Source organism: Aethina tumida, chromosome 1, assembly GCF_024364675.1.
Source record: "Aethina tumida isolate Nest 87 chromosome 1, icAetTumi1.1, whole genome shotgun sequence".
Lineage (NCBI taxonomy): Eukaryota > Metazoa > Arthropoda > Insecta > Coleoptera > Nitidulidae > Aethina > Aethina tumida.
In genome coordinates this window covers 49,381,903-49,396,848 of record NC_065435.1, presented here as the reverse complement: position 1 = coordinate 49,396,848, position 14,946 = coordinate 49,381,903, and the positions used below count along the sequence as shown (strand labels likewise).

Below are 14,946 nucleotides of genomic sequence, written 5' to 3'. Positions count from 1 at the left end.
TATTTTCAGGGGTTTTGTATGTGATAAACGTTTTTTAGTAATTTAAAACACCCCCGTATATTTGTACATTAATTAATTTAATTAATTGAGAAACACTCTTCCAGTGGTTAAAACACGATTGTCGCAAACAGTGGTCCGTTATGGTTTTAGATTTTGTTTGTTTCCATATTTAAACAACGAAACAAGCAAAAAGTTCGTTTATACGTGACAAAAATTGCCTCAATTATTTTAATAAATTACACCCTTAAAAACTGGGTAAATGTACGAAATTTTCGTTGTAATGTGGATGTAAAAAAGCCCAAAAATAAACCGGTAATTGATTTAAATCGGTCGTTCATAGTATCATTAATAATTTTTAGTTTGAAATATTCACGCACGTATTTATGCCGACAAACAATAAAAAAGGGATAAAATCACACATAAAATTGCTTTTTAAACTTTCGTTTTAATAGTAATAAAACTGTTTTCACAAAACCATATTTTCTTTACGAATGAAATAATTTAAATTAAAATTAGATCCGTAATTTTCCAGACATTAAATTATAAAAGGATCTTTTTATATCCCGTGCACAAATGGCTACTGTTGAATAAACTGCGGCGTTCATTTTTAACGAGAAATAATATCTCACCCATTAATTTTATTTCTGTTTGTTCGCAAAATTGATTTTTTTTTTACGTTCTGTCCGATGGTCTTTTATGCGGCGGTTCATAAAGCAAACAGAATTTATTTGTTCGCTGGTGTTTGAATTAACACGTTTCTGACACTATTTGTCCGTTATACATTGATGATTTTTATTGAAAAAACACAATTCGTCCTTAATGGAAACTCGGTCGAATGTGAAAATTTGATTTACTCAAGGAATATTGGTGAACGTTTGTTGTTTCAATTGGATGCATATAGATCTATGTTAAATAGTTTTAGTTGGCGGGGTAATGAGTCTCGATTGTCTAATGCAACAATGAACCGAGAGAAAGTGGCTGAAACACTGCAATTTTCTTTGATTAATATTGAAACCGTGTTCTACACCTAATTGCCGGAAGTCATTCCCGTCGCCGTTCCGCGTTAATGAAACATTGTATGAAATTTTAATATTTTACGTATTCATGTTACGTTTTTTGTTATAAAAGTATCTGTCGTTGTCAGGGTAAACTTTAATCTTTGTAGAGGGTGTTCCAAATTTGTTGATTTTGGATGTTATTATGAGTATTTTCAGATTGAGAAAACTACCAAGTGCCTTAGAGCTAGAACTCATTTTGTTTCGTATTTTTAGAACAGAACACATAGATCCACTGAGATTTCATTGGTTTTTGGCGTATATACAAAAATATTGAACAGTATCATTTTTTTTAAACACACACACACACACACACTCACTGACTCGCCCTGGTATTGATCTGATGATTTCGTCTTGAATTACTTTATTTCATACTATCTTTACTTTATACTGAAAGTTTTCCAACGTCTGTGGAGGATGAACTGAATTTCGAAACACCTGCCTTTGACGTCCTAGATGTGCTCAATTTATTTAAAAGTTTGTGGATCTTGCTGACCATGACAAGTTTACATCGCAATGTTGGAGACACTCCAAAGTAACTCTCGAAATATGAGATTACGCATTATCCTTTTGAAACTGGATTTTGAGCAGTTCTAATAGAAGGTATGGGGTACCACAATTGAAATTACCTTTGATGAAATTAAAGATGACCGATTATCAAAGGCAATGACACCAATTATTCGATGTAAATTAGGGACCATTAATAAAAGATCCATGATAAGAAACCTTTCTTCTTATGTAAGAGATCTTTTAAACTTCTTGACGTTCATCTGCCATTGGATATCTTCTCGAACCTCACGCACGTCGTTCATGATCTTTTTCAGGGCATACTCTACAACAATACCTGACAGTTCTTCTACAGTTAAATCTGAGCATGTACGAATTTAACACTGCAAAAATTGTACAATGTTTAGCACAAAAGCTATTCAAGAAAAAACCTTCAAAATCTAATCACTTTTTTTTTATTTCTCTCAGTCACTGTGTATTTAAACAGAAAAACATTTGACAGATTAGTAAACGGTAAAAACTTTCAACAAGCATTCGTAGATAATTTAGAAACTCTGAACTAGTCTAAAATAAACCACTTTGAAACACACTCTTTTGTTGAAATGTAAAAATAAAAATATTGACTTAAAGAAATCAAACTGTGGCTCACAACTGTTGATGCAACAACATGTTTATTTGCACATCTCGAAATTGGCGGGCGTTCAATGTAATCCACGTGTTAGTTCGCTCCGGCCGGAATAAAAGTCCGGTTCAACGCTGTCCATAGTTAAACTAAAAACTGGAAAAGCGCATTGATTTTCTAATGCCGAGTGGTGTTCGTTTGGCCGGAAGTTGAACGGGGATTCTTTCCAGCAACAGACACTATCCAGTTGACAATCTCGCACCGTCGATACGGTTTTTAAATCCGCCCCCATCTCGATTGTGTGCGAAAATCAAGTTAACAATGTGGTATTTTCTTCGTGGGATTTTTTGATTATTTTCATGTGCGGCGTAACCGAAATGGGCTGTCAGTCGCTCAAGACCAAGGATCAGGAGACAATGTAAGTAAATATTCGCTTGGAAATCCAACGGATTTGGAGGAAATTCGCCCGTAATTCAATGTCACGACACGCGATCGGGTTACATGCAGAACTAATCAGAGTTGATTTATTTAGTACTTGAAAGGGTCGATGAGCATTAGCTGACAAAAAAATAAACCCCCGATAGTTGAGATCTCGAAATGAATGTTTGAAAGACGTATAATTTATGGTCGTCATGAAATATAAGCCGCCCGCATTAAGTTACTTGCTTACTATGGATGACTTCAAGTTTTTTTCTTTCTCTCTTTTACGCTGCAAACGTAAAATTCGAGCCTATTAAGTAATATAAAATTTATGTTCTATAAAAAAAAATGGTTTACGAGACGATTTACGACATGATTTTTAGAAGGTTTCAGTTCAAACATTGATTTATCGGAAAACAGTATTTTGATGTATTCGCAGAAATTAATATGTGTTTCGTGTCGCATGTTTTAGATGCCAAATAAAAAACTCAATTCAGCCCTTTTATTTCATTGAGGTTGTGTATATTTACCATCCTTCTAAACAGAAGTAACGACTTTGTGTGCGGAAAGTTTTCGGGAAAGTAAATAAAAAAATAAATAAAACTAACTAAACTTTATTCATATATTAAACTCTAGTAAGCTGCAAGCTATTTTTAATAAATGTCTCTATCTCTGTGATTTACTGTTGTTTACTGCTTAATTTAGTAGAAACTTATTTTTTGGTACATCCATAAAACTGAGTATAATATTGTTTTAAGCACAAGAAAAGTAAAATTAATTATAAATTTTGTCCTACTATAAACTGTAAAAGTAATCTATGACTGCATTCTTGTCGTCCATTGTTCAAAGAAAATGAATATAATATTACGTAAAGTTTTAAAATTTTTCATATAAAACTACGGAAAATGTTCTCCCGTTTAGGATTATTTTATTTTAGTAACTTTTATCAACTTTGAAGTACAAAGGTACAGAATAGCTATAATCTAGTGGAAGTTTGCTCATTATTTATGCATTAAATTATATTGAAATAACCGAGTTGAACGAGTTGAAATTTAATGCTTGATTTAAAGCTATTTATGAGATAATAATTGAATGTGGTCCATAATAGCTTCAGTTTTGGTTTAAAAGCTGTTAATGCATTTATTTCACAAATACTAAAACTGGTCATTATCATTAGCACGTGTTATAAAGTTTAGTTTACTTTTATTTTAATAATAAACTAGTTGTATAATAATAATTGTCTGAATTTTTATTTCCATAAATTGATATTAAATTTATTGCACATGAATAAAATGTTTGTATGTAAACTACTTTTTACAGATCTTTTATTACTTTTATGTCCCTGAAAAATACATATAACGCTTATTTTATAAGTTGGTATACAATTGTAACATTTTATATTAAACGATTTAAATAATTAAAACCTAATTTACATATAAATTCAAAGTTGAGCAATGCGGATTTATGAGGAAAACTTAAACATTTCTATGGACATATCATGTTCCTCGTATTGTGCACCTTTTTGAATTTTGGCGGATGCGAGATCTGGTTTTAAAAATATGGCGAATGCGCCCACCTCTTCATGACGTTGGAGTTAACATGCTGAAATTGGAGATACATAAAATTTAGACAATATTCCATCGTATCTTCTATATTGCACGACAGAGTTGATTAATAATTGTCTGCTAATCCAAGTATCTATAGTACAGAAACTCTCTCACGTCGCATATATCAATTCCAGTGTCGCTAATTTAAATTAATCATCGTTTGCCGACGGTAGGCTTAACGAACAAGGCGCATGCATCCTTAACGACGTTACAGACTTCCCTATTACAAGGACAATTAACGGAGCCCCAGCAAAATATATTGGTTGTCCCGTTTTAAACTTGACTGTTCCCAATAACCGTAAATTCAAATGTTAGCACCGTATAAGCCCAAGTTCGCCCCGGTTCGCCTCTTAATCGACGACGATGCCTACGTACGTAGTACGAAACTCGATGCAACATCTAACTAGGTCAGACGTGGCTCTGAGTCGCCTGGGAGCCGACATCAAAATCAGAAGCGTGTAGTTTTAAAACTGTAATGTCTGTAAATGGTCTCGGCGAACGTTTCGCGTCCCCCAGGACCTCTGGCTTGTTATTAACGCAGATTCGTCCGTCACGGATTTCGGATGGAGATTCCGGAATTAAGTAACACTTAATGAAGTTTATATGGGGCGCACGGTTTGTTAGGAGGAACCCTGCCGCTTCATGCGAGGGCTGCACAGACTTGAACGTTCCATAGATTCATAAAATCCAATAATAAACATTTATATTTCCTTTATGGCTGATCCACTTGGTCGGATGAGCCTTTTATCAAAGTCCACAGATCTAAATTCTCTTTGCATCGTTGTTTGCAAATGCAAATCCTTTCGGCTGGCACCGTTAATCATCCGGAATAGACCGCTTCCCGTCTCTTCAGCGTTAAATTAATCCAAACATTTCGTATATTCTACATTAATTACTATTTTCTAACTAAAAACTTCATATTCCTTATACAAAATGGCTTTATTATCCATTTAAATTTCCCCATCAACAACTAAAATATTTTTGGGATGGATGAAAACAGAAACTTGGATAATTAAACTAATCGGCAACTTAAGATATGTGACAACAAACATTGTGGAACCCTCCTAACATCCATTTAAATCGAATGAATCTGTAACAAGTGATCCGGCTTATGATATAATGGAAGCTTCGCCGATATGCCCATCGAAGAATTGTGTCGTTGTATTGGAGAATTGCGGACGAGGAAAATCTTAACGATTTACTAAATTTGCTACATTGAGTTACGGAAAATAGAACTGTAATCCCTTTCTGAAAGTGTCGCCTTGTTTATTCTGTGTCACGTAGCATTTATCGTTTAATCCGACATTTCTATATACTTGGCAGGGATTCACGGTGCCGTGCTTTAATTCCTTTATCAGTTTCATTGCTTCATAGGATTTCTGTGATTGTTTTTACTAGTTCAGTGGTTATACCATTTTTTTTAGGTCAAAGGTATAATCAATTATTAATTTACCGTTGCATTATCTGAAATGGCAATCAAACTGATAAAAAAAATAGAAAGAGAGGAATAATTAATCACCCATTTGGGAACAATGCCAGCTCCAATTTAGCCGCTCTGACAATTAGCTTTCATCCACACTAAAGATCAACTCGGAGAGATTTAACACATATGTTACAAAAACAGTCGCATGCTTTCTTTTGTGAAGAGATCAAATGTGTATATCCAGTAATTAAATCAACATCATCACGTCGTCACGTTCGTACGTTTTTATTGAGCCGTTTCAAAATTATTTGAACACTTTTTTAATAGTTTATTCTCTTTCTGGATATGCGATGTCATCTATCAACTTTCTGATTCAATTTGCCTAAAAGTTAGTCAGCGCTTCGTGTATTTTATGAAATCATGGAAATCTCGTTACACTGACTGCCTGGAAGATAAATGAAATCCAGCACAATTAAAATGTTTATAAACATAAATTGATGAGCCCAAAAAGGCCTATACTTCTACTTATTAATGTTTTAAAATTTTGCTTTTAATAAAGTGTCAAACAAGTTGATTTATTTTTATACACTTTTGTAAACGTTGTGTAATAAAATATTTATAAATAATTAAAAATTTGACCATTTGATGTGTTATTATAATAATATATTATGTTCCTGATGTAGAAGTAGACAATAACGTGCAATTTTGAACATAAAAATCAATGGCAAATAGTTCTCTTATGATGATTTTACATGAAATGAGTCAAAAAACACCAAACCATAATGTTTATTCCACTATGTTTTGTAGTTTTTGACACACTGATATCGGATGACACAACTAATCCATTTTTTATATCCCTAGTAAACAATAAAGGATTACATTTACTAATTATTCAAATTTGTGAGTCTACAAAAGGAGTTGTCTTTTTGTTTAGAGGTTTCCTTATTTTTTATTTTTAAATGAATGTGTAGTTTCATATTTTTTAATAACATTCTAAATTATTTCTCAGAAGCATTTTAAGCTTTTAGCAACATAAACAGTATTTAGATCTACTAAGAATAAATTCATATTATTAAGAACATTGTTATGTAGTGCCACAAAATCATAGATTTCAATATACCGTTTCTTTGTCCAACCAAATCTGAGTAATAAGTGCGTTTAAAGCAATATTACCATCGTTTTTAAGAAGTCTGACAAAACAATAAACAAAAGACTATAGATTACTACTAATTGGAACTGAAATTTTGAATTAAATGTATGAATTTGTAAGACAAAATGCTTAATTTTAGTTTTGTGTGTGTGTATATAGGATGAAAATATTTTATGAAGAAGATCGTACATCAAAATTTAGTTTAATATTTATAACGAACATAAAATTAAAAAAAGGATCAAAATTAAAAAAGAATATTTTATTAATAATTTTCCACCAAATCTATCTGAAAAATGGAAAATTAATAAAAAAATAGAAATATTAAAATAATAAAGATAAAAAATTGCTTTTTTATAAATAAAATTGCCTAAAGTGTTGCCTAAAACATTCATATATATCCGAAATAAAATTCAAAGCATAAATTTAATCGTTAATTGGCATGAAAATATAATATAATATGGATTGCGTGGGTTCTGTCGGTGCATGGGCACGTAAAAGTTCAATTAATCTTCGGCAATACCGCCAAGCGTGTTTTTATTGCAAAGGTTATTAAACTTAAATTAAATTTCGCGTCCGTTTATTTGCCCTAGGTCAACCACACTACGCTACACAGTCGTATTATCGTCGTCACATTCCGGGACCTTAAGTTTCTTAAGTGTTGTAAGCATCAAGCATGGTTGTGTACACATTGGACTCCGTTGAACACAAAATGTTCGTAACTTTATCGTTATTTCCACCCCCTATCTTCGTGTTGTTGTACCCAATATGTCAGACGCATTTAAACGGCGTTACATAAACGGGGCGGTTTAATTTAAGAAAAACACTCGATAGGCCATACCCGGCGGTAAATTCGATGATCGTTTTATAATTCAGGGCACGCAGTTAATTAAAGCCGCATGTAACTGCATGGCGGAATGTTCCGTTTCTGCAATATTTATATACGGATAATCGAATATATCAAACCTAAAACCAATTTAATTATTACAAGCCGACAATTAATGAGACCGCGCAATCTGGCAGTGTACACAAAATATGAGTGTTTATGGAATGCCCGAACAACCGTATTAATTTTGATTTAATTAAATTTTGTATTTGCCGCAACATGGACGGCGGTTACAACGTTGAATATATTAAATTGTAGGTAATTTCTACGTTTTACGACTAGAAACGCCATTGTGTTGAGCCCAGTTAATGCATGTTTTACTATTGTATTCAGGGTTATTTATTACCGGCATATATTTTGATGTTGAACGGTGAATGCTTGCTGGGATTTGATTTTGACTTTTTAATGTGGAGTATTAAAGAAGTAACGTGTACGGGAATATTGGGTTATTGCGTTGACCCTTAAGGTACCACATGTGGTATCAGTCTTTTGTCAGAATCTTCCTGAGAGGTACATTTTCTGATGTAAATAATTTTAAAACAATGTAATCTCCTGCATAAATTACATCAACGACACAGCTTCTAAGCTAGTAATAAAATTAATATCACTGAATTCCTTGGAAATTAATAAAACAAAATTAATTAAAAGTTAAAAAATAATAGAATATTAACAGTTAATCTTTCCATTTAGTACTTGGTCGATTCCCCTTTGTTCTACGAACAGTTTCTACTCTCCCTGCTCGCCATTGTTCTCTAAGAGCAGCTTCATTTCAATCATGAATTTTGAAAATATTCATAAAAATTTGAGTTTATTTTGATAAAATAATAATTACGTCTTATCTTTTGTTTCTGAATATATTTCTTTCTAATCAATTTTCAATATTCAATATCAATCAATATTTTCTTTTCCTAATTTTGCTTTTATTACAATTTAGTATTATGATTTAATATTTTTCGACGGGTTTATTTAAAAATAAAAAACTTTTCTTCTGAAATAGATAATTAATTATCTGGATAATTATTTATTATAAAACTATTATATCAGTACAGTAACCTTAAGAGACCTTTTTTGTTGAGCGTTTAATTTCCTATAAAAATATGTGTTGGATCTATTAAAATATTTACTTATATACGAGTGTGTTAAATTCTTAACATTTTGAGATCCAATATATTCTAAACGGTAAGAATTAGAAAAAATTGTAAGATACGTTTTTGTAAAGCGTTCAATTTCGTACAAGAAACGTAAATAGAAATTCTCTGCACGGTCAAGTAATTATGAGAAGTAGATTTTGCCATATGGAACTAAGGAAAAATGAAAATCTGAGATGAGAAGGACCTTTTTTAAAATTAAAAGCTCATTTTTAGAGAGCATTTATTAAAGGTATCTAGGAACTAATTGTGTCCGTTCAGTTCCATCTGGTAAGGAATAATCAAAGCACCAAAGATCCTCCTACAGGAAAACAAACGTTAAGTATTCTCTTTGTCACTTGTTTATTTACAACAATATAGCCAAGACAATAATATTGTTTAGATTAGATAAAAAATTGAGAAAAAAGAACTAAATACTTTTCTAGTATCACCGTAATTGAAGTTAATATTAACAATTTCTTCATAAAGTTGACAATTATTTATACAATGTTTTTTAGTGTTTTCAGTTATTTTTGGCCTAAAATTACCAAAAGTAACGTGATGGGTGGCCTAAGAATTGAGTAAATTGTACAAACCTCAATGTTTCATTTTTGAAAGGAAATTAAATACGTACTGCAGATCGTAATTCCGAAGGGTTTCTTTATGTTTACAATGATAAGTAAAAACAATCATTATTTTTTGTGTGTCATCTATTATTCCAAATAACAAGAAACGATGCGAATTAAAACAAAATTTTTAATTAAACTGTGGGATTTTGCGCCTTGTTCATTTATTTTCACGTGACTCCAACAATATCTAATCAGTTTTTCGAGTAACCATAATTGTACTAAAAGGAGTAGGCACTCAAAGCAAAGAGGATGATTTACTCTTGAATATATGCATAAGCCACAAGCTTCCGCAGTTTTTCCGTTAGTATTTCGTATTTAATCATTTAAGTGCTTTCAGGTTTGTAATCCTCTTCACAATTCACGTTCATTCATTCATAAGACTATAAATGTAGTAGAACTTTGGTCACTCATTTATATTGCGTTTAAAATGATACAGATTTATATGAAGAAATTTTGGGGTTGGTTATGTTATGCAAATAGAATAAGTTGCCTCTCTTTTTAACCCATTCTCAAGGAACGCCTTGATATTAGTTTCACATGGCGAATTTATGTTATCTACAATTCCCCTTTTTATTTTCTTAGCTTTAAGTTGATTTTTTCGGCTTTAGAGTTCATTCATTTACTGTTTATGTTCACCCTATGGTGACTCATTATTATAAATTTACTGGGAAAAAGTTGGGAAATACATTTATTTATATTTATATTTATTTATAAAACATCAAGTTATTTCACAAAACTGTTGAATGTTGAAAAAATATGAAACCGGAGAGAAATTGATTTATTAAAACAGACATTGTAAAGCACAACAGCATTGAAAATCCATTAAAACAACACCAACACGAAAATCTCATTTAAAATGACAAATTTAAAATTTCAATTAACATAAAGGTCAGCGCGACTGTCCCTATGTTTAGTGACTGACATTTAGTGATAATTTACTGAATCCTATTTACGTTTTGTTTTACTTCCATGTCGCGATGCGGATAAATCGGTTATATTGGTTTAAAATATCAATTTTTTTTTAAACTACATCATACGTTCCATATGGTGAATTATTTCGGCAAAAAATGTAACTGTGTGTTCATGTGTATGACCAAACGAGTGGATAAAAAGAGAAGAGTGGATAAATTTTGTCGATTTTATCACTCAATAAATAAGTGGATTTAATATAAAAAAATGATTTTTTAATTAAAAAGTTAAATTTAACTTAAACGGCCAATAAATTAAATTTGTTATAATAATATTGTGAATATAATAAATTTGGTAAAATATACTCAATGACATAGAATATAAAACACATAAATCCAGAGGCCCAAAAGTAACATAATTTGGTATGTACACTTGCCCATGTGAGTACAAAGGCATACAAATTTTTGTCATGTAAATTAATTTGATCGGAATTAGATTATTTGCTTAAAAGAGGCAGGACTCGTTTGTCTGAGGAACCTGAGTCTGGAATTGCTGAAGTGTTCGAAAACAACGTCCAATAGGTTCAGGAAGGCGTCGAGCGATAAACGAATAACAAGAAGTTTAGCTCTACGGAATCCCTTTGACCATTTGCGTAATAAGCGAAGTGTTTACCATAGAATGCGGTCTTTTTCTTACCGTTCCCAGTTACCGTCGTCGATGTTGAGAATGTTTTGGGATGTGGAATGATTGTCATTAAAGGAAATTTGGCGGCCCACCGAGAGGAAATTGTGGAACTTAATTTACTGCCTTATCTAAAGACCCTTCAAATTCAGTTTTCCACCAAGATAAAGTCCAACCTCTTAATGTGAAGGATACTTTGGAGTGTTTCCAATATTCCTGTGTAAATTTATTGTCATGATTAAGGATATCTTCGGGCTTGTTACAGATTTAACACCTTTGTAGAGGTGGAATGAGGAACAGCACCAGTTATAAGCAACAAATTTATTTTAAGAAAAAAATTAATTTGTTGCTTTATTAATTAATATTGGTAAAGATATGAAAATATTGAAACGCCTTCCATTCCATTTATTTTTACAAATGCTCTCATTCTAAACCCAGAAAACAAACAACACCATTATTCCTCAACCCCCATGCATAATTATTTCCTTGGTGTACTTAGGTTTAAATATTTTGACACTTAATTCATGAATTCCATATCATGAAAATAAATTAAATTTACTTTCATTAGAAAACAATACGGTTTTTCACTTTTTTTAGATTAGCCTAAGTACTACCGTGAAGTAAATTATTTTGTCTTAGCCTACGTTTGACGGTACTGATAGAAATCCCCCAATGTAAATATTTAGTCTTAAGATCTTCAACAGTTTTATTCGGATCACTTTTGGATGCTCTTACAATCCTCCGTTTTTAACTAACTTTACTTAGTATCATCTAACCACCATATGCATAAACTAAAATTAAATAAAAAAGTACTCTATTTGACAAAAATTTTCTTCTTGATAACATCCTGTTTGCACATGTTTTTATTAAAAATATGTTTGTTGCTTTACTTTTGACTGGTACTGTATATTAGGAAGAAATTGAACTAGTCAATGCCAATTAGAATCATGAATGACTGGCTAATCGTAGAGGTCCAAGCCATTATTAGTTTAAAAAATGTGATATATAAATATATAAATATAATTTAATAATACATATATTAAATATTTATCTCTATTAAGGATATTAAGGATACACAAAAAAATCAATAAAAATTTATTTAGTGGTGTTCACATTGTATGCACCTTATTCAGGAAAACTGTTATAAGTTATAACGAGTGAGAGAACATTTCCAAAGGCCATAAAGAGATAAAAAGTGTATGCAACGCGACAAAACTTCACAACAAATGCGTTGTAATTTATGAATATTATCTAGACAACTTATAACTCAGTTCCGTTACCTTAGGTGCAATACTATTTGCATAGAAATTTCCCGCTTGAATTTTTCCAAAGCCATTAACATTGCAGGTATGCATGCTCAGTTGCTGCGATCGTTTAACATTAAAGCATAAATGCCGAAATATTTAACGCCACGTAATTTGCCACGTATGTTTACCCACGGCCAAACAACTTCACGGCGTTCATTCGTTATCTCAAGTTTCCAGTTGATACTCCCCGGGGATGTTGTCGCTTCCTGTCGTCGATTCTCCTTTGCGACACTTGTTTTCGAATATCGTATATCTCGTTCAAATAGCCCATCGCGTTTTGTTCCTCAACTTTACAGACAGGCTGCATAAGCAGTAAACTTTTCTGAATTATGGATGGTTGTTTTTCTTGTACGCTCCTGCTTGCGGATCGTTTGCAACGAAAAAATGACATATCAGAAATTGGTTTATAAATAATGAGTTTCTGAACGATTATTCTCGTGAATGTCTCCCTAAAAGGTTTTTTTTTAGTCTGGTACACTTCGGCAACACAATAAAGATCGCTCATAAAACAGAATTTGACGGAAGGCGAATTACTATAATAGAAATGTTTATCCGCCCTTCTTGTAAATTGGAGGACTTGACATAAAGTCAGATACGCATATGCGAGTCGCGGAGATACACCATGTCTGCCACTCAAATAAATTAACCGCCGCCATAAGGGATGTTGCCGTACACAATACGCATTATTAATTATCACTGTCAGACATGTAATTCTCCGTCTAATTTAATCTGCTTTTTGGACAATTATTCTATTCAATTTCATCAAAGCAACTCTTGACCCCCGAAGGTTAGTCGAGTACCACTCAAGAACATCCCGGGGAACTAACTCAAGTCCCACAACGGCTTAAACAATCCCCGTAAACTTCTAATTCTGTTTCAGGAGCTGGTCTCGAGCAACACGAATCAAAGGAACTGGCGGGGCATTCTGATTGCGCTCCTGGTGATTGTGGTCGTGCTGGCGCTCATTGTAACATCGGTGGTGCTCCTGACGCCGCCGGACGAAGGACCAAGGGTGAAGGGTGCGCGATTCAAGCTCGCGGATATACTCAGCCATGATTTTCAGCCGCTGAGATTTAATGGGACATGGGTCTCAGGTAAGAGGTGTAAAATTATGCGTGCACGCGACTTGCTCTAAACCCTAATCCAATTATGGGCTAATGTTAAAGCTACCGTGATTACGGGTGTAATTCTATGTGTTCGTAGGCTGTTATTGGTGAACTTAAATACATTATTTTATGTCTTATCTTAATGTGAAACTGGAAATATCAAGTCAAAGAATACTCATTTAAGTAATATTAGTAAACGTAGTCATAAATATAAGCACTTACTTGAGGAGTTTTGTATTTTTAGAGTAGTGGTCGTTAATATAGTAACTTTTTAAAATGTTAATTATTCAGCTATAACCCTTTTATTTAATGTGAACTTTTAAAATAATTTACTATTGTTCTTTTATACAGTATTATAAAAACTACTATACTTTTTTCTGTAAAATGTTACATATATTTTAAATTCTATTTACAAAGTGGATTTTTAATGATTAAAGCTCTTTTATTTAATTTAACATTAACACTTCGTGTAATATCTCTTTTGTTTATAATTTTGTTCCATCTCCGTGGCTTAGACTCGACTATTTTCCAAATATACGACAAGTCTCTATTCCTTCAAGCTCCTTGAATTGCTGTGATGAGTTCATTTAGATTAGTAATATTTTTATGTCGAGTTTGGCTATAATAGTGATTCTCCATAGTGCCTGTGGGTTGATGTCTGGAGATTGGGACGAGCAAGACAAAACATCCATGCTGTGGTCTTAACTAATCTGTCACAATTTTGAATTTGTGTTTGAGATCGTTTTCATATTGAAACACATTTATTAAAAGCATCGCTTCTTCAACATATGGAAGCAAATTATTGTTTAACATATTAAACACAGTACCTACTACCATAAGCAATAACGTCCCATACCATTAAACCCATATAGTGTTAAGAATATGACTCTCCACAGCAAAGCAAGGATCACGTCTTTCTCCACGTCCTCGTCTTACTAACACATGATTATCGTGCATACCCAAACAAAAGCATGATTCATCACTACACACAATGTGATTTCATTCATTATTCCACGTTCCATATCATCACTACATTGGTTGGTTTGTTCAGTTCGAATACCGATTGATCCACCTTCATTGGCAAAAAATTCAATTATCAGCGATGAACTCATCCTGTCCTTTAGGGCCAATAATTTAAAAGAACGGTCTTGTGGCTCTGTGAATGTTCTGGATCTTCCGGAACCTCTTGCTCTACCTCTTCTGTCCTCTTCCCTCCATGATTGCCAATATCGTATTACTACTCACATTTCTGTTCCAACGCTGCACTACTTCTCTAAATGAAATTCCTGCTTCATCCAGGCCTATTCCACCTATTCCACCTCTATAAAACACGCTTAATTGGTTAAAATTATTTATTCTAAACATTTAGTTAAATTACTAAATAGAAAATAAATTAAAAAAATTGAAAAACAAAACTTTAGACGCTTCTTTAAGATACCTTAAGGACATGAAGAAATAAGAACAAAAATCCGACGATACAATTTACTTTAAATTTTAATCATTTTTTATTTCAATAGGTA

At 32.5% G+C, this 14,946-nt stretch overlaps 1 protein-coding gene across 1 annotated transcript in view; it reads left to right on the top strand.

Annotated features, from left to right (window-relative positions):
- LOC109596000 (venom dipeptidyl peptidase 4) overlaps positions 1-14,946 on the top strand; it is a 59,545-nt gene that overhangs the window by 12,385 nt on the left and 32,214 nt on the right. Inside the window, exon 3 of the mRNA XM_020011454.2 lies at positions 13,201-13,414. Coding sequence (XP_019867013.2) covers positions 13,201-13,414 — 214 coding nt within the window. The remainder of the gene's footprint in view (positions 1-13,200; positions 13,415-14,946) is intronic.